At 42.2% G+C, this 20381-nt stretch overlaps 2 protein-coding genes across 2 annotated transcripts; both read left to right on the top strand.

The window, feature by feature from the left end:
* Positions 1–246: 246 nt before the first annotated feature.
* cplx3b (complexin 3b) lies at positions 247–7795 on the top strand (the record flags this gene model as incomplete). The annotated part of the gene is made up of 3 exons (XM_083790451.1): positions 247–407; positions 6800–6887; positions 7571–7795. The coding sequence occupies 3 exons, from the start codon at positions 247–249 to the stop codon at positions 7793–7795; spliced, it is 474 nt and encodes a 157-aa protein (XP_083646577.1).
* Positions 7796–12082: 4287 nt separating this feature from the next.
* On the top strand, positions 12083–15807 carry LOC310854907 (growth arrest-specific protein 1). The gene has a single exon (XM_083759668.1). It carries the CDS (start codon positions 12976–12978, stop codon positions 13714–13716), a length of 741 nt encoding a protein of 246 aa, XP_083615794.1. The 5' UTR covers positions 12083–12975; the 3' UTR covers positions 13717–15807.
* Positions 15808–20381: the final 4574 nt, after the last annotated feature.

Genomic DNA, 20381 nt, shown 5'->3' with positions numbered 1-20381 from the left:
GCGAGTAGTGATTTCGCCACGAGGAGGAACGACGCGTGGTTGGAATAAAACTTTTTGTCCCTTCCTGTTCGTCTTTTCTTTCCCATCAAGCGTTGAACCGCGCATGTTCTTTACTTCCGAGTCCAAGTAGAACATTCAACTCTCTCGGTCGGTTCTCTCTGTGATCACCATCAAGAGCGCGTCTCAGAGATTTCAACTTTTCACCGGGGCAAGAGAGAGGGGGGGATCTGATCTCCACGGCCCAGAATGGCTTCTTTCATTGTCAAACAGATGGTGGGCGGAAAACTGAAGGACCTTACGGGAGGAGGAGCGGAGGAAAAACCCGAAGAGCCGAAATCGGAAGCCGCCGCGCAAGGAATGACCCAGGAGGAGTTTGAACAATACAAGGAACAGTTAGAAGAGGAAAAGTAAGGAAATATATTTAGGCTTCTCAAATTCACTCGTATTGACGAATCTGTGTCTGAATTCTAAAAGTAATGTTGGCATTTAGAATCATATGTCGTCGTAGACTTGTAGTCCAGTTTGTGAAGCTGATGCGTAAAGTATAGTGCTTACTTTACGCATCAGTGCCATAACTGCGCTCGGCACGGCACACATCTGCTCCTCGCCCCGGGATCTCTTCATGATAAATTATGTAGGACAGCACCTACTCGCGGGAATTTGTATAGGCTACTGGGAATTATTTTCTCGCAAGGATTAACTGAAATGGACAATACTAATTTCGTTTGTAACGGGGTGGACATTGGGCAAGCTTTTTGGACCACCTTTGCGTTATACATATTATTTTAGACCGTTAATATACTTTAATAATAAAACCCAACAAAGAATGAGTCAATACTTGAATATGAATTGGCCTAATCCATATATTCAGAGTCTGGGGTGACGGTTATTTAAATAATGGTTGTTTTTGGTCAACTGAACTGATGAACCTCAATAGCCCGTTTCTGTTTTGATCACCTTGCCAAAAGTTAACGCGGATTCGTGAATATTCTGGAGGTTTCTTTAATTATCTCTTCAATATTGTGCACGTCCCTTATGATGTTCGTCTCCAGAGGACCATGGTGTTACATATTAAAAGTGCAGAAACAAGGTCATTTGGTTAACAGAGAGTTCACACACGAGACAACACCTCACAATCAATTAGCATGACGGCTCTCTCTCCGTCGGTGCGGTGCGCTCCCCCACCGGACAAATCAGATGTTCACTCCTCCTGCTCACAAAATAAGCATGCGCCCGTGATTCCCCAGCCCTGACTGCCCAAAAATCCAAAGAGCAGTAACCACCTTTTAGGACACACACACACTGACTTTGTGTAGGCTCAAATGTCAAACTATAGACTTGTGATTTTGGGGCATAAACAATTGCCCCCAAAACAGCTAATATCACTTATTTGCTGATAATCCATTTAGCTGACAATAGGCATAATTGAATGAATAGTTTATTTCGATCTTTCAGAGAGACATTACACAAAACAGTTTTTTTAAGGTTATCGAAAAGGCATATATATAGGCAGAAGCTTATAGCTTATTAGTGCCTATCCTTATATCCCAATGTATTCCAAAATACTAATGAGGATATGCATAACAATCGACATATAAACAAAACAAACAAATGACATTTATAAAAGAAAAAAAGAAAAAGAAACAAACAAAAACTAAAAAAGTCAACGAGAAACAAGGAGGAAAAAAGACAAAAAGCTCAAATGTACTGTCTACTTCAATCCAACACTATAGCATAACATAACTCAACTCCCCACTCATTCCAGGTTATATTTATCCAATAATTCCTGTTTGAGCCTCTTTTTAAATTGCTTTAGGTTGATGCTTTGCTTTATGGGCTCAGACAAGCTGTTCCACAGCTTAACTCCATGAACAGAAACACACATGCTCTTCAAGGTGGTTCCAACACCTATTTGTTTAAAGTGTAATTCCCCTCTCAACTCATACCTCCCATCCCTATCCCTACACCTTTTTGAATATTGACAGGAAGCAGTTTATGTTTTGCTTTATATAATATTTGTGCTGTTTTTAAATCAACTAAATCAAAAAACTTGAATGTATGTGAATTCAGAAACAGTGAATTTGTGTGTTCATAGTATCTTACCTTATTGACTATTCTTATTGCTTTTTTCTGCAGTAAGTATATTGACTGAAGGTTGCTTTTGTAGGTGTTACCCCACACTTAGTAGGTGAGATATGGTATTGGCATTGAAAATTGAAAAAAAAAGAGAAAAAAAACGTTAAACCGTTATATCATTTTCCTTTCCCTTTCTTTATTTTTTATTTTGTCTTTTTATTTTTTTGCATTACTGCACTTTGGCTTTGTAGGGTTCTTTTGGATTTGCTGTGGGCGAGAATTTAATGCATCTAGTATTTGGGACATAATGACCTTTTTATGTTTTTTTTGTTTTTTTCTTATTTCTTCCAGTAGAGTAGGCAATCTATCTAGTCAATCCACTCCCCTTAGTCATGTTGCCATCTTCAGAGCATGGGCACATGAGAGGTTTATACCCAAGGCAGCCAATTACTAAACTCTTGACTATTCATTTTGTGCATGCGCCTTTTCTGAAGTGGATTGTTTTTCCCCCGCTGGTCCAATATAGTTGCCTTTCAGGAGGTCAAAAGATGTGGCTGCTGTTGACCTGGATAATTAACATACGGTAATACCATTTAGTGCCTTTACCATTATTAGGCTACAGCGCCAGCCCATTAAATGATTGCATCGGTGTGTGTGTGAATGTGAACATGTAGTATTTCGGAAAAATGTGGTGTATAAACTATAAATGTGTGTTTGTGTTTATGAGGAACCTTACTTACTTAAATCAGCCACTTATTGATGTCTCCCACAATGACCCTATCATGACCCCTTTAGAAATGTACCATTAGCTGTTAACACATGCAGGGGGCGTGGCCTCTCCTCCCTGATTACACACTGTATGCCACATTATACTGCCATTGATGGATGGATGGAACAGGTGTTCCCTTTTGGTCTTCATTCAGGAATTCGGTTAACCATTACAATCCCGGCCTACACTATACCCCCAACCCCCCCCCCCCCCCCCCCCCCCCCCCCCCCCCCCCCCCCCCCCCCCCCCCCCCCGCCACACACACACACCAAATCTCTTTGCCGAACATATAGCAGATCTATGAGCTCACACAAGTTTTTGTAGATCGGCTATTTTTCGGCCCATGTGTATGGATGTATGAGTGATGACATTTTGTCCATACAACACAATATAAATATAGGTTTAAGTGGTTAATAGTGACATCACACACCTCATGAAAATTAAGCAGGACACACAATGCCGTTTATATATAAATCTCTGGCCTAATGTTACAGTTCTTCCTACAGGCCACGGTGTGACCTCAAATATACGCAACATCATCACCATACCATGACCTTCAGTGGTGAATTATTAGACACATCATACATCACCGAGAGAGAAGCTGCACTCATTAAAGTAGAATGGATGTTGGCGATGGCCTGTTCACAGTGGCGTGTCACACAGAGTAATTTTATCACATTTAGCACCCAGCCACGGTGACAAACTGTGGCCACCACGGTGACATCTGATGCCCTTGAGAGGTCGAGAAAAGGAAGAAGACAATAAGCTATTTGAGGTCGCCGCCGCCTGTTGAAGATTGTTTCTTTCGTGTTGATGCATTGTGAAACTCGCCGCTGGTGCGGACAGCATCGTGAATACTATATTTAAACTAAACAGATAAAAAACGAATGACCTTCCACTGTTGACACGCTCGCTGGGTACAAATGCTCCCCACGGTCTCACTGTACTGTACGTTGTCCCCTCGGACCGCATTCAAATTAAGCTGTTGACTTGATAGCTCCAGTCGTTTAATGTCACCCCTGTGGTTTCCCCAGCTCTGTTTTGGATAAATACTATCTCATCTTTTGCTGTTAATGCATTATGTAACAATCACACAGTCTGGGCTCGTTGTGTCATTGATTGACTGTAATCACTTTCATGGCTGTTATTATTAAGTCTATGTTTAGACACAGGGCTCCTTGAAGCAGGCTTCTCATAGCTTATATGGTGCAGGCACGATTTAATGAGGGAAGATTTCATTATGGACAATTAAGAAGCGTTTGAGTAAAATTGACTTTGAGAGGACTGTGCCAGCAGTCTGCCCTCTGCTGGAGGCATCACATGGCTGTTTGGAGGAGCAAAACAACATTATGCTTATTATGGGTTATTATGGGTTGAATTAATAATAATAGTCATCTATTGGAAACGATGGAAGCTAATTTAATATGAGCACTGCATTTCAATGTTTATCTGTATAGTTATTGATGTGATAATTTCCCTATCGACGGACATTTCCAGACAGGCAAAGGCATTGTTTTGCAACATTGCAACCATAGACACTAGACAGAGGAGTATCAAAACCAGTAAGATGTATTAGGGCAAAAAGCGACCCCGCATCCGCCTGGGTGACAGCAGACTGCTGGGCGAGCGCTTTGGCATGGCCTTTGGGGCCCGCCTAGAGTTTAAATGGACAGGTATCAGTCAAAAGGGAGACATCGAAGAGGAAGGGTGGATGGGGAAGGATCAACATATATGGAATGTCAGAACAGGTCAGCTCCATATATGGAGATCTAAGGGTTTGAGGTCAGATGTAGAGTTGCTGGCCAATATTGATGACATCGGGGATCTCCATATATGGGCTTACTATTGATGACATCAGGGATACATAGGGACTGGTATAGTTAAATAGGCAATAAGAGTTCCTTTCCTTTGTGGAAAACGATGTGTTCCAACTTCCAAGGTAAGTTGTTCAGTTTTAAAAACTGTGACTATGGTACGGCTTTGGGAACTGCATTTCATCTTAAAGAGCCTTCGTCAGGGCACTGCGAAGCAACACTCCTTACCCCCTTGATATATTCTGGGGGTGGGGGTGGGGGGATAGCTGATCTAACGTGTCGCAACGCAAAGCTTGTACTGTATATCGGCTATTTTTGCTGAAGAGATTTGGTGTAGATGGAAAAAAGCAGGCCAAGTACAGTTGCAAGTACAGTTACAACTCAGGGCTTTATTATATAGTATGAGTGGACCCTGATGAAGGCTTGTCCATTGATTGAATACTTTATTAACAGTTTGCAAACACTACATACTACAGTTTTACAATAACGCTAAAAGGATAACACAAAAAGCCCTGAGGACTTGTTCCCATTATGATCCCGTGTACTCAATTAATCAAAACATATAATACACGAGATCATAAATACTAGGAGCAGTAAAAGTATATTTACAGAAATACACTGGAGGGGGGGAATTAATCTCAAATGCGTGACCCAATTCCAGCTGCTATTATGTACCAAGTATAGATCTAGGTACATCACTTGATAATTATTCCAAAACCTAACTGGAAACACCTGAATAGATCGACTACCCTCACAGCATCAACAACGACTCTACAGAGCCATGTTGGGCTGGGCACCCATTTCCTAATGGTGCAGGTGTCCACGGTCTGGATGCATTTCAGAGGCCTCACCTCTGCCCCATTCCAGCTGTGTGTTCTGTTTAGTATGCAGAAATACCTCGAAAACTAATGTTATGCCTAGCTTGCATGATCTTTGGTTGGTTTGGTATAACAGCGTTAGTGGAGCATGCGAGTGGAGGTTGTGAAGGTTATCTCGGTCACGTGTTTACCAATGTGGGGTCCATGGAGCTCAAGGGGCCCTTGAGGGTTTCCAGAGGGTACATTTTTGCACTAAAGTTATATGACCACTGAGGATGGTGCTCGCTCCCGGTCCAGGCGCATGCCACATATAGGCTCTGGCCTATGGCAGTGCGTCACATGTTTGGGTCCCGTTCATGATGACCTTTGCTGCATGTCTCTCCCTATCTCTATCTCCCTCTTTCCTGTCATTCTTCACTTGTGTCTATCAATATAGGCAGAAAAGCCCAAAACAAAACGAAATAAAACTAAATGGAATTTTATTCAAAGGACTAAAACCAAAGATGGCCGATCTAGGTCTGCTAGCTGCAGTTCACCAGTGGTGTGATTCTTGGCTGTTTATCGTCTGCTGTTTGCAGACTATGGGGCTCTAAGTCTCAGTGGACTGAACATTCTGAGCACTGAACCAACAGCAGGATACATCTGGGCTTTCAGGGAGCAATAGCACAGCATATCTGGGATTAAGAGCTGCTGCGCGTTCACCTCGTGATGACCCTGCACGTAAAACTCTGTTCATTGAACTCTTTGGGTAAACATAACATTTACAGATCCATTTGTGTACATTTATTACCATTTTGAAGTGTAAATTAGCACTGACGTAGATGTAGAATTAGGCGAAACTGTGAATGTGGTGATGTTATTAGGCTTCCGGTGATGGTGGGTATTAAGCGTCCGTAAAGGGGGTGTAAGTGATGTGTTTTGTAAAAGAAGAAAGGAATTATTTTGCTAAGAAATTAAAACTCTGGTTTTTCCGATATTCCATAATAATTGCTATAGAGTGATTGTAACAGGGATATCAGGGATACAGACTCTCCAACCCTAGTAAATACTAGGGTTGGAAATAGTATTTCCAATATGGAAATAAGAGGTTTTTGCCGACAGCAACAATATACTTTATGGGAGAGGATAATTCTCATATTAAATAAGTGTGGGTTGGAAGGGGTTACTGTGTTGACAATTAAATCCTGCTTATCGTCACAGAGGTGTACAGTTAATTGAAGGCAGTATTAGCTAAGAGGCTTCGGTTAGAAGCTGAGATTATCTGTTTGTATGTCCAGAAGCATCTCCAGTATTCAGCTGAAAAATAATCTCCCCCTTCCCAGGCTGGAACGAGAAGCTGATTTTGCCCAGAAGAAGGCTGAGCGAGCGACAGTTCGAAGTCATTTCCGGGATAAATACAGACTACCAAAGGTACAACTGATTTAGCTGTGTAGCCTTTGAAAAGCAACATGTGGTGCCAATCTTCCCAAAAGCGTTTGCGGCCCACCCATCTGACCACTTCACACGACAGACGATTATTGCCGTCTATTGGTCAGAAAGGTGGGCCTTGTGCATTTTCAGAGCATGTTTATTTTAATCATCAATCAATTCCAGGTTCCTGCCCACAGGTTTGGAATCGCTGACCTAGATATTACAATAAATGGGTTGATCCAACTCCAAGTGTGCAGTTGTCTTCTCTACTATGCCTGTTAATAGAAGATGCATTTACATTTACCACTTCCCCACTGTGGCTTTCCCCCCCCAGAGCTTTCTTTGACATATCTGTGTCGTTTCTAGTGTTTGTCATATCTGTGTCATTTCTAGTGTTCTAGTGTTGTACTGTACTGTATGCAACAAGATATTTGCGTATTTGTGTATGTATTGAAAATATATCTGTGTGTTTGAGAGTTTATGTAATTGTATGCATTTATCTGTGTGTGTGTGTGTGTGTGTGTGTGTGTGTGTGTGTGTGTGTGTGTGTGTGTGTGTGTGTGTGTGTGTGTGTGTGTGTGTGTGTGTGTGTGTGTGTGTTTGTGTGTGTGTGTGTTTGTGTGTGTGTGTGTGTGTGTGTGTGTGTGTGTGTGTGTGTGCGCGCGCGCGCGTGCGTGTCTCAGAACGAGGTAGATGAGGGCCAGATCCAAGCGGCCGGAGATGACGTCTGCCTGCCCACAGAGCTGGCCAAGATGATTGCAGAGGACAACCAGGAGGAGGAGAAGAAGTCGTCCGTTCTGGGCCACCTGACCAGCATCCAGAACGTGGACATGGACCATCTGAAGGACAAGGCGCAGGCCACCCTGGAAGACCTCAAAAAGCAGACGGAAAACTGCAGTCTCATGTGATCTGGCCAGCTCTTTTACAATCACAAAGATTTGGGAGGTAAAAAAATAAAGAAAAAAAATGTATTTTACAGCTGAAAAACAGTGTAGAGACTTTTTTCAGTTGAAAGTATTGTCATTTATTTTGTTGAGCAATAATTATCTACACTGTTGTGCAACAAAGTATGAGATTCCCACCTCCTGCCAACCATCCTTCTCTTCCTTCATTCCTGCATTGGTCTACAGCAGAAGTGTCCTATCATCATTGTGCCATGGAAGACCAATATTGTGCATGTTTGCCTGCTAACCAAATAGTACACCAGCAGATTTCATCCATGAGGTCTCCCCCCCTCTAGTGGAAGGTGTTCTAATTAGACCAAACCAGCTGGTGTGATGTCAGTACTGTTGGCTCTGCTGGGCACAATACTAGACACCACTGCCCTGCAGTATTAAAATATACACAGTCAAATATTGAGTGTATAAATGCAAGTTGATGCAACCCAGTATAGTATTAGCCAGAGAAGAAAGGTTGTACATTTCTGCAAACCACTGATAATCTGCATCTCAAAAAGTACAAAGGATAAAGACAAATATACATGCTTTGTATGTAAGTCACATGCCGAAGTTTCTGTCGATTACATTCCAAACTATACATGAAACATGTGGCACAATACAAATTACAAAGGATGTCCAATTTCTTTGGCTATCGCCCAGGCATATACCCATAGCCTTACAACAATGCCAAGACGAAAATCACATTTAAGCCATGTTGTTCCTTCATGTCTTTGAGCTTGCACTGATTGGTCGACTACTGTCAAATCTCCATCAATCATCATGTTATCAGATATGTATCACCCTTGCTGCCCTTTTATGATTCCCCCTCGCCCAGGGCAAATAATAAAGGCTGGGTATGTGTTAAATATCCAGATATATCTGTATAAGATGTACAGTAGCCTACATGTGACTGTTTTTGCTGTTTATCTGTGCTACTCTTTCAACGGTAGGCCTTTGTTCAGTCTGTGTTTAATCAACTATTCAACTCATTGCGCCTTGGATTGAACGTGTTGGGCAGAAACCTTGTATCTTCATATTTCACCTTTTTACGTTTCTTTTTTTACTATTTTGAAGTACAAGTCAAGACTGTCTAACAAAAGTAGAGAAAATAGCTATAGATCTGGGTTTTTTTTATATTTTATAAATATGCAACCACTGAGAAGTATTAATAAGAGCTAGTGACTAAATAATAACTACATTGGATCCATTGGAACATGGGTTCTTTTTAGTTTTCCATTTTCCTGAAAAGTAAGAGTTTTGAACATTACATGATTGATTGATTCTTTATTTAAGTGTCATGCTTCCGAAGAAGCCCAGCCCATATGGACTTACAGGACACTTTTTACAGTTTACATAAACAATTACAATAAGGTTACAAGGTTTACACAGTACAAGGTTTCCACCTGACAGTGATGAAATGACCTTTCAACTTTTGTCTTGTTTATCTCATTGGCCTCCTATCTGTAGTGGTGTCTTGTGCTGGTGGTTCGGTGTCATTTAGCCAGTATGATATGTCAAGTGATGTCTTTGGGAGAAAAAAAATTGATTGTCAGAGCCAGTTATTACGTTTAAATGGCACACAGTCCTTTGAACATACTATAGTATGTACTTGGTATAATCTGACCTGTCTTCTAGCAAGTGTTAATAGAAGCTGTGACTGAATGACGAAGAGGAGGCATCTGTCATTTGTATTACTGCAGATAACCAATGCACCAACATAGCATGTGCAACATTGATGCTTATTAACAACAGATAAATATCGGCTACTGCCAACTGTGAATGTCAACTTTATTTGCCAATGCCGATATTGACTGATACAGCAGGGCCGAGACGGGTATCTGTGCATCCCCAGTTTCCTCTGTAGGTTCATGCAGCAGTGCTGCTTGAGGGGTCTCATCATTCATAACCCTTCATGTTTCTGTTTCAGTTATGGTCCAGTGCAGATTGCAGCACTAAAAAACTTTTTTGGCATTATCATTATATAATCAGAAAAGATAGACATTTTACTGTGCTGTGTTGTTGTATACATTTACAAATCAAATTAGGGTTTAATCATTTCTTACAGCGGTGATACTCCACTGCTATATGAACAACAGGAAAACCCTTTGGCAATAGTTCATGTCTTGTGATAGTTTGCAAAGTCTGTATGTGACATATAGACTAGTATTAAAGGCAGGCAATCTTAACGGTGGCTACTTCTCTAATATGATAGCTACAATAATGTGTTTGTTAAATGAGAAGAAATGGTTGTATGAGCGTAGTTGTTCCAGAGCAAGCTGATATCTTGTGTGTAACTTGTCTTGAAGTCTTTGTTTTGTTCAACGTTGCAGTCGGGTGTTTCAGGTAATGGCTGCTAGGACACTGATTCACGTGGCTGTCATCTCTGGAAAGGTCTCTTTTATTTAAAAGCTGACAGTTGTGAACCACAATAAACAGATTTTTATGATATATCCCTGGCTGTTTCTTTGCTTTTGTTTTAATGCAAAATAATAAAGTTATGAGGTTTGGGTTTTTCTATTTTTCCCAAGGAGCCCACTGTGGTATTATACCGCAGGTTAATATACTGATATATTATTGATTTCAGCTGTTACAATTCCAAACATGCAAACATGACCCGCTTCAATTACTTCAGTCTAACTTAGTAACTTAATGACTGGTATTAAAATATTGTCTTTTTTTTGTACAAAGGATTTGCGATTTTTGCTGTACCTGTGTGGCCCTCTGGACTGGAGCGAGTGTGGAACTATAGTGGCCCTCTTCATATTCAAAGTTTCCCACCTCTGGTCTTAGTGGTCTATCTATGGAATGTCAAATGAAAACAAGTCGAGGCTGAACACCAGGTGGCGACAAAAACACAATGACATCTGACAGCAACAAGTGATGTTTTGACGCTGAAGTATAGGCTAGCCTCATTCATTATAGTGTAAGAAATTAATTATGATCTATAAATCTTACAAAATATCTCAAATGAAAAAAACGGATGTGTTGAAAATCAACATTAAGGCATCACACAATTCATAGATTGACAAATGATAGCCGTATTTTGTTTATTTAGGCTAACAAAACCATGTTATTGCTTTCTTGACGTGTACACAGATTACGCACACGCGCGTGCGTGTGTGTATGCATGTAGCCTGATTGATTGATTGATTAATTTATTAACAGATTGGAGTACATTTAAAGCACTATAATCAAAACAAAACTGTTAACTGTGGACGACACCATAAACATAAAGTATTACACTTGTTTATAATAGGACCCACCATGTTCAATTCATCAGAACAATACATATAGCTAAAACAGGAAATCATCATAGAGGAGGTAAAAATGATGTGTGTGTGTGTGTGTGTGTGTGTATATATATATATATATATATATATATATATATATATATATATATATGATTAATTCCTCAAATTAGCCTGTGTATCAGGGAAACAGAGGGGGGAATGGCACGGTCTCAGGGGGCATGGCTGGAACAGCTTTGTAAAAAGAAATGCAGAACAGCCTGGGTTCTTTTGCCCCGAAATCAAGTTAGTTACCATCTCAATGGCAAGTGAGTCTGAGCTCTTGGAAGTTTTCAAGTGTGCTGTGAAAGGGGAGAGCTGTAAAATATATTGATGCTGAAACCTCACTCTATTGATAGGCCCCAGTGCGTGAACAATCTTCGGCTTCAGGGAAAGACACTGGGGCCACTGCATGGCCAATCTGACACAATTGGGGTGAAACGGGCCAGAAAACACCATTCTCTGCCATTCTCCTCTATCAATCTGGGCTTAAAACCTCAACAGAATGCGCTGCAAAAGGAGGGGGGTTCTGAAAGAGAGAGAGGGCGAGAGAGAGAGAGAGAGAGAGAGAGAGAGAGTTGTGACAATTAGTGAGAACCGTTTTTAAAGCTTCACTTCATTTCACACAGATACAACCAAGATTTGCTAGCCTAGAAGTTTTCCCTTCCATCGCTACTAAGGAACAGATTCGTTTTTTCCGCTGAAAATTTGGACCCGTCCAGCAGTGGGTTTGCAGATGCGAGTTTCTTTCAGTGGAATGCACATAGCAGCACATGCGTGCGTGTGTATTAGGCTACCGTATATTCCCTCAGTCAGCAGCACACATCCCCATTCCCCTGCGTGTGTGTGTGTGTGTGTGTGTGTGTGTGTGTGTGTGTGTGTGTGTGTGTGTGTGTGTGTTGTTTTGCAATAAGGCAAAAGCAGAGAGACAGTAGGACCACACATACAGATCGCAGCTTGGTACAACATTATAAACAATAGTTTATCTGATCATATTCGTCCCCTGTTTTTGCAAACTTGTTGTGTTGCTACAGGCAGAAATGGGTCCCACGGCTGCAGTGCTGCTGCCTCTTCAATGACGACCAATCGTTGGCTGTGGTTGTAAATGAGAGAGAGAGGAGGAGGGGGAAGGAAACTTTCCTTTCTTTCTTTTTCTTTCTCTTGGAGAAGGAGGTAGGCTAGTGTGGGGAAATGCTCGACCAAGCGTGACTCGTAACTGCAAGAAAGAGAGGAGAGGAAAGGCACGGGAACAAAGACATAGCGGGTTAGAAAAATGCTACAGCCACAACCTCGTATACTAAACCAAAATGCGGAATACTTGGAAACAACAATGGGGAGAAGAGAGATGACTTGGGGTGTAAAAAACGGAGCCATGGACCGTAAGTTTGCAAAGAAGAATTCGCGTCAACTAATTCGGGCACCGGAGTGTCGGAGTTGGTTGTAGGCTATGTGCTGTAGCCTATAGCCTACTCTTCATTGATGCGATTGGCATTGTTGGGCACTTTAGTCATTTGACATTGTGTGTTTTTGGTTTCCACTTTTGAGCGGACATTGTTCTCCGAATGAACATTTCGCTACGCGGTGCCCCGCCGTTAAAGCCAGGATTGGTGATTCCTACGGAACGGGCTCGGTCTGAGGACCAGTGAGCAGCGCGCGTACACACACACACACACACACACACAGTGGGAGGGGAGAGGTGTGCGTGCGCCTCTGGGGGGACTCAATAGTAATAACACACGTATGTGAATGATTGTATTAACACAAACGAAACCCAGTTGGTCTGTAAATTGATTGGCCTAATGTGCCAACCTTTCTGGTGGGCAAGGTGCACGTCACCAAAACTAGCCTAAACTCCATCCAAGCATGAGATGGTGTGTGGCCCTGGCGCTGCTCTCCTGGGCCCTGGGAGATGCCATGATCTGCTGGCAGGCGCTGCTCCGGTGCCACGACGAGCCCGACTGCGAGCTCGCCTACAGCCAGTATCTGGCGGCGTGTGAGGGCAACATCAGGGGCACCAGGAGACAGTGTCCGAGCCACTGTATAAACGCACTGATCAGACTGAACCACACCCGCAACGGGCCGGACCTGGAGACCTGCGACTGTGCCAAGGACATGGAGTGCATCGGCGCCAAACGGGCCATAGAGCCGTGCTTGCCCCGCAGACACCCGGGGGACGCCGGCGGGATAGGCTGCACAGAGGCCCGGCAGCGGTGCGAGGAGGACCCGGGCTGCCACACCTCCCTCACAGCCTACCTGTCCTACTGCGGCCAGCTCTTCAATGGCAGGAAGTGCTCCTCAAAGTGCAAGGCCACCATCCAGCAGATGCTCTTCATCCCGAGTGGCGTCCTCCTCAACCGCTGCGTGTGCGACGGCGTGGAGAGGCCCTTCTGCGAGGTGGTCAAGGAGAGCATGAACAAGCTGTGCGCCATCGGAGACCACGGCGTCATCTCGGACCAGGCGGATGTGGACGACGTTTACGAGGATGAAGACTATGACCTCAAGAACGACAGAGAAGAAGTGTACAGCGATGTGTCCTCGGGCTCCTGGCTGCGGTTCAGCTGTGTGACGCTCCTGTTTCTGCAACTGGGTCGGATATTATGCTGATAAGTTCACATTTTTACTTTTTTGTGCAAGCAGCACCCATTTTGAAGCCGTGTGGTGGGCTTGTGGGGTCAGTGAGGTTTTCTATATAGGTCTTCATAATAGTTCACTGCCTATAGGCCTAAATGAGAAATTCTACTGTCTGATCTGCCATGGTCAATATTGGTCATTGTTGCATATACAGTGAGTTATCTACAGTTTACAGGGGGGGGGGGCACAGGAAAGTAGGCCTACAGTTCAATACAAGGTCTGCTAGAGGATTTTAAACACAAGAAGCCTATGGCTTGTTTCTATTGGGGTCCTTCATATTCAATTCATAGGATATGTATTTGGTCTAGGGATTTAGACCCCATGTCATTTCCCTTGTATCACGAAAATCCATGGTTACTGAAATCCCAAACTTGACAACTGTTTATTTTCCACTGGCATACAACATTCTGTGTTCCTCTCTAAACGGATGCTGTTTGTTTGGATTCATTTCAATGGTCCTCGGAGTGTGGCTTTATTAAGACTTAAGACAAACATTGGACCCGTCCAGGGCTTGTGTTTGCTCTTCTCTCCAGTTCAGGGGGCCTCAGTATTGTTGCAGCAGCCACAGAACACTTCAAATGTTTGTGAGAACGGTCAGAGAACAGACAAGAGGTTTTGGGATCAAGTAGTTAAATTAACTGAAGTGCCTCTCTTGTCAGTTGTCAGTGACCCATCCCCCACACGCAAAGGTTGTTTTATTGAACACACCCTTTCCTGCCCCCACTTCCACCCTTTATGCCTTTTTTTAGACCCCCTGTCTTTTAAATTGTTGCTTTACCTCCCCCCAACCACCACCTCTGCAGATAACTGAAGACATGACCATAGGCTAGTTGTCTCTACTTCACATTGAGCCCCATATGATGAATGTACAAATGATTTCTGAAGGGCTTCTTTCCAAAATGGCATTCCTTCATCTTGAAACACTAAATAACTTAACCAGGAATGTGACACACAACACACTAGAAATATCAGTTATAATACACCACCATGGAATCCTTTCATTTGCATTTTGTAGCTAATGTAGCTAATAACTTTCATCCTAACGTTTTTCATTGGGGATTTTGGTTTAAGCTTCATAACGGCAATAATTTCATAACTTAATGCTTTTCAGATGGTGGATATCTTGAAACACAACTCTTTAGAACAGGTATTTAGTAGGCATATGCCACAGAAGGAGTATCTCTTATATATAGTATATGCAGTATATATGAGATTAAGTGACATTTATTATTCACTTTAACATATTCATAGCTAAAGTTGAGTAAGCTATGTGCATAACTTATTGCAAATCTAGTATTAGATGGCAGATCTGGGTCATCTAGAATTTGCAACTGAAGTGATTGTCTTAGCCTTTTTGGCAGTGCCTTACTTGTTTGCATTTACCATATCAGTGTCAGTCACAGAAAAGGATACAACGTTGGCTTTTACATCCTTTCCCACACACACACACACACACACACACACACACACACACACACACACACACACACACACACACACTTGACGGCAATCATTGTATTACTGTAAACCTTGCTAATCCACAACCTAAGAACACCAAAACAAACCACAAAAGAGCAGTTGCAAATAGTATTTGACTAAAGTCTGCTTAGGTGTAATGGTTTGCATTACAGCTACGAGATCCAGACTGACATAGAAGGTGTTTGATTTCTTATTTTGAAGAAGCTAGTTGCCTGATGTCACATGGCTCACATCTACACCACTTGAAGTTCTCCTGTTATGAAACTAATCCTTGTTTTGCGATGAAGTTCATGATTATGTGTTAATGAACCCATTTCCATAGCTGCTGGTCTCAATGAAAAATGTTGTTATATGTTAAATTATGACGCTATAATTTGAGGAATGTATATAGCCTACTTTACATATATATGCAATCTGATAAGCCAGTTTTGATCAATGATACTTTAGTTAACACAAAAAGAAGTGAAAGGAATTGTTCGCGAAATCTGCCAAATGTAGACTTCTCATCTCATCCAGTGTTTGAGTTACAGCAGTTACAGTGCAGAATGTACTATATGGGAGGGCACATTTTGTAATAAAATGATTATGAACTGAATTCCTCAGTGATTGACTTTTTTTCCACAGAGAGGTGTATATAAATATATTCCAGATCTTTGGGCTGTGTAGATACACAACGTGGCTTTATTTAACCCTTGTTTTTTATCACATCTGCTGGTTATGTTCGATATCTAGAAGTTAAGTTAGTTGCACAGCTACAAATACAACTTAACAAGATTAATTACTAAAATGCAATAAATCTAGAAAAAAAAGTCATCAAACTAACCAATGAGTGTCTCTATAATAGTGCACTTACCATATAAGTAACCCCTCTTAGCACTGTGTACCTTTCATAAAGCCACCATTGTATAATACTTAGGGGATTAAGGCCTGTGTAACTGAGACCAAGGAAGGAATTTTAAGTGTCTAGTTGCTGCACAATACATCCTCACTGGAGCAAAAGGCCAGGGCAGGAGTCTAGTTACGTTTAAGGTTCAAGTCACAGTGTCCATTTGACGGGCTAGTCCCATAGCTTTTAGCAAATGTCAGTGGAACATTAACTTTAATGTCACTGAATACATCAAGAGTTGCCGTGCAAAGGGAGCTCGTCGCTAGTGTTTGTGTTTACCGTTTTCTCATGGTCCTTCTTGCTAATGAGTGCTACTCTCATGAATCAAAGCAGCAGACCAGTCAGCTAACGAAGGAGTTTCTTTATTATTTACTGAAGTATTTATGAGTCATTAACAAACTATAAAACAAGCTGCTATGGCTCCAAGTCATTTAGCATTCACACCAGGTGCAAGCTTTTTACCAGCACCTGTTTGGGCAAATAATAGTCTCTCGAGACAGACTGCTGACAAGGGGGCGCTGTTTTTCCTTCTTTTTTTGACAATGGGTTCTCAGATTGGCCAAATAAAGAAAGCACAGGTATGCCCACGAGGTGTAAAACATGCCATGTAGAGTAATATATATAATAATATAATATTTTCAGTTGCTTCTGATATACTACGCACTCGAAACATCACATGTCTTGCAGTGCTTGAGTCCACACACACACACACATTTATGTTTCAATTATGTTAAAATATTGTTATTTAGGTAGATTTGAGGTTAACTACAATGACTACCATTATTGTGTTAAGATAAAGGAAATATACTCTATACCATTGTTTGTATGATAGTCACAGAACAAGAGAGGTTTAAAGCATTATGTTAAAACTGCATTCTGAGCTTTTTCTTTTTTTTAACAATGGGAGCAGAATTGTGTTCACCATACCCATGTTAATTCACATCATTGCTCTATTATTAAGCGGTTCCCAGTCAGAACATCTCATGACCCATTTTAGGGTTCCTGGGCTACTGGTTGAGATACACTGGCCTCTTTCTCTCTGCCTACCATTTGGATCATATATTTGGACCCTAAACGTCTTAAAGCTGCACTATGTAACTTTTGTCTTCTTTACCCTGGATTTGAACCATGGTTTCCTGCGCAAGTGCTGACAATTTTACCATTGAGCTAATAGCCTACTTACGAGTGATAAATTGAATCTTGACTGTCAGGTCAAAATTTGTGTCAGATACTGTGTGAGACATGACCCTTGACACAATCTAAATGTCTCTAGAAGAGCAGGGAGACAAAACACAATGACCCCAATTGTATAAGTTATATTGTATTAACATACTTTACCATACAGATTGGACAAAATAACATTTTAAAACAAAAGTTACATAGTTGTGCACTGGTGCTTTAACCAACCATTGCCTTGCATCTCTTAAAAAAGTTCTCCAACACAGCCACCCCCGCCTCCACTCCACTCCCTCCAAATCCCTCACCCAGCTTCTGGGAACAAAATCAAAACAAACATAAGCAGAACAGCCTTGGGTGAATAGCGGAGTGGAGAGAGAGGAGGGGAGGGAAAGAGAACTGTTACAGAGGCAGTACTGTGCTAGGTCCCATTTTCTAAATTATCTTTACTAGTCCTTACCCGTTATGATATATTTTAACTTGTATAATAGATTTGTGTGTGTGTGTGTGTGGTTTTTTATGAATAAAAACAGCAGTATAACATTAAAGTATTCTTCCAAATGCATGGTAGGGAAACGTTTTCATGGCAAGAGCAAGGACCGCAGCATTTACACTTATTAGCCCACAGAGGCCCATTTGAAAAGTATCAAGGACCCCCAGTTTGACATGCAGCTATATATGGACAGTCGCACAGATCCAATTTGCAGGTGGATTTGCGTCCAAAACGGTCTCAATTGTGAGCTTTGGCTTGAGAGAACTCATGGCTTTTGCAACCTGTGATGTTGTGAGCTTGTAGATTAGCTGTTTTCACCAGAGCGTGCGCTGTAGCCACTTCACGCTGTGTGTGTGTGGCTTATGTTCAAGACAGTTATATCTCGTGTTGTGTTTATAGCTAACTGAAAAGTGAAAACGGCCACGCGATGACGCACGCGCACACATACGAACGTGCGCACTCACAGCTTAAGTAGTTTACACACACACATGCTCACAGCGAAAGTAGTCTGCACACACACACACACACACACAACCTCCGTTGGCTGGGGGCGGTGTGAAAAAGGGTATAGGTGCGTGGAAGAATGCGCTAGGGTCCTTGAGGCTGTTCTTCGTGGCATGTTGTTTGTTGTATGTAGTAATTGTGTCGATGCGTAAGGGGGTTGGAAATATCCCGATCGCTCGGCCGCTGTCTATTGCGAGCAAAATTGACAGCGGGCGAAACAACTGAAGTTAGGCGGAAAACTCGCGAGCAAAATTGACAGCAGGCGAAACAACTGAAGTTACGCGGAAAACTGTGTCCCAGTATTAATCAGTGACCGTCCCAAAATGCAATTCACTGGTGACACGTGATTTCTGGGGAGAGGAGTTTTGCCGCCCTGTGGCTGCGGGGGGTACTGCACCCGGGTGCGTTTTTAATTCACTAATAAATTAATTCATAATCATTAATGTGTCAAATCGAAAAAAGGGCTCCGTTACGCCCTCCATATTCATATGGTCAATGCCTGTGTGAAAAGTGGGAGCGATTGGTGCAGGCAATGAGGAGATAATGAGGAGATAATGCGGTCGGACACACACTCACTCACACACTCAGACATTCGCTCTATTATAGTATAGATTCAACGTTTCTCTGAGACAAACCCCCTGCCCTCATGTGTCCCCCACCACCCTTTCCCCCCTCCAGAGTGACACAGGGATTTTGAGTCTAGTTTTGTCTCTCATCCCAGTACAATGTTCCATTCACCATGAGTGTCTATTCACAGTGAATTATTGTTGATGTGTGCACCCATATTCGCTGTCAGTGGAAGAATCAAGGGCACCCGTTTCTTTTGGCAATCCCACTCTGGTCTCAGTAGTAATAATATGATTACAGTAACACCACTGCCATCCCATTAACCACAAGCTCATGCAGTGAGCGCTGAGCTTGTAGATCTACTATTTTGGAAACATTTCAGGAAAATGCCACCTACTTTGACATGCCCATAATAGCGATGCCAAGTTGTAAGTGAATAACTTCAACAACACGGTTGTTGAAGTAGTATTGATATCTTACACACTGATGGTATCAGCACTCTTAAGAGATAGAATACAGAAACAGAAAGAGGGAAAGACGTAGAGAGAGAGGCACATGCAATGTAAGAAAGGGCAACAAGTGGTCTTGATGGAGTTGCAGTAAAATGGAGTCCAATTAGCCCAGTCTACAATGCCGTTGGCTTTGGGCGAGGGAGACGGGAGGCTGGAGGGGGATAGGGAGGCAGTGTGGTTTCACTTTTGTTCTCTCCTAAGATTCTGGAGATTCTGGATCTCTGGCTGTCAGTCTTCTTCCCTCTGTGTTGCATTAGTGAACTGATCTACTAGGCACTTCTTTGGGGGGCGACGTAGACGGGGCAACGCTCCCAGCTAAGTTTCTCCTGGCTACAAGATGTTCCAGTGTGATCAAAGCGACCACGGGGCAGCAGGCAGATGGATTTTACATCAATATCATTCACGTAAATGTGTCTGCCTGTTGCCCATTAGCTATCCAAAACATTCTATGCGTATCAGCAAGTAAAAGAATATCAGACATGTAATTCTTCCCCTTCGTTGTTTACTTGTTTTGGACATAACAGCACTGTCAGCACACCATTCATTTCTGTGGACAGATAAACAAGGTTCTGACTCTTTATTTAGCCTTTTAAGGCTATAATGAAGGAACACACTCTTATCACAACATTATTCCTCACAACCGTTAAAACGTGAAATTGCAGACATAAAACGAGTCCTCAATCATACATGTTCCTGATTTTCTCTGTCCTGTTTTTCTTTACTGCACAAAGTCCCATTTTAATTTATAACACCTGGAAATGGTCAGATTCATTCTCCATACTTCTCCAAACTTTCCAGACCTGCGAAGGAACCCCGCCGGTCACATCCTCCAGTATAAAACGTCCTCAGTTTCCCCCTCTCTACGTTTTCTTTTTTCTTCTCTTATGGAGATGAGCCAGCTGTTTCTCCGGAATGGCCTTCCAAATGATGATGTTGGCGAGGCACCAGTGGAAGAGCTCCCATACAGGGACACATAAATCTTTCCATAAGTTCCTGACAAGAGTCGAGCGTCTGCTTTTCA

This window comes from Protomyctophum parallelum, assembly GCF_964188405.1.
Source record: "Protomyctophum parallelum genome assembly, chromosome: 2".
Taxonomy (NCBI): Eukaryota; Metazoa; Chordata; class Actinopteri; order Myctophiformes; family Myctophidae; genus Protomyctophum; species Protomyctophum parallelum.
Note: the sequence above shows the minus strand (reverse complement) of the source record. Positions and strands in the feature narration are given on the sequence as shown.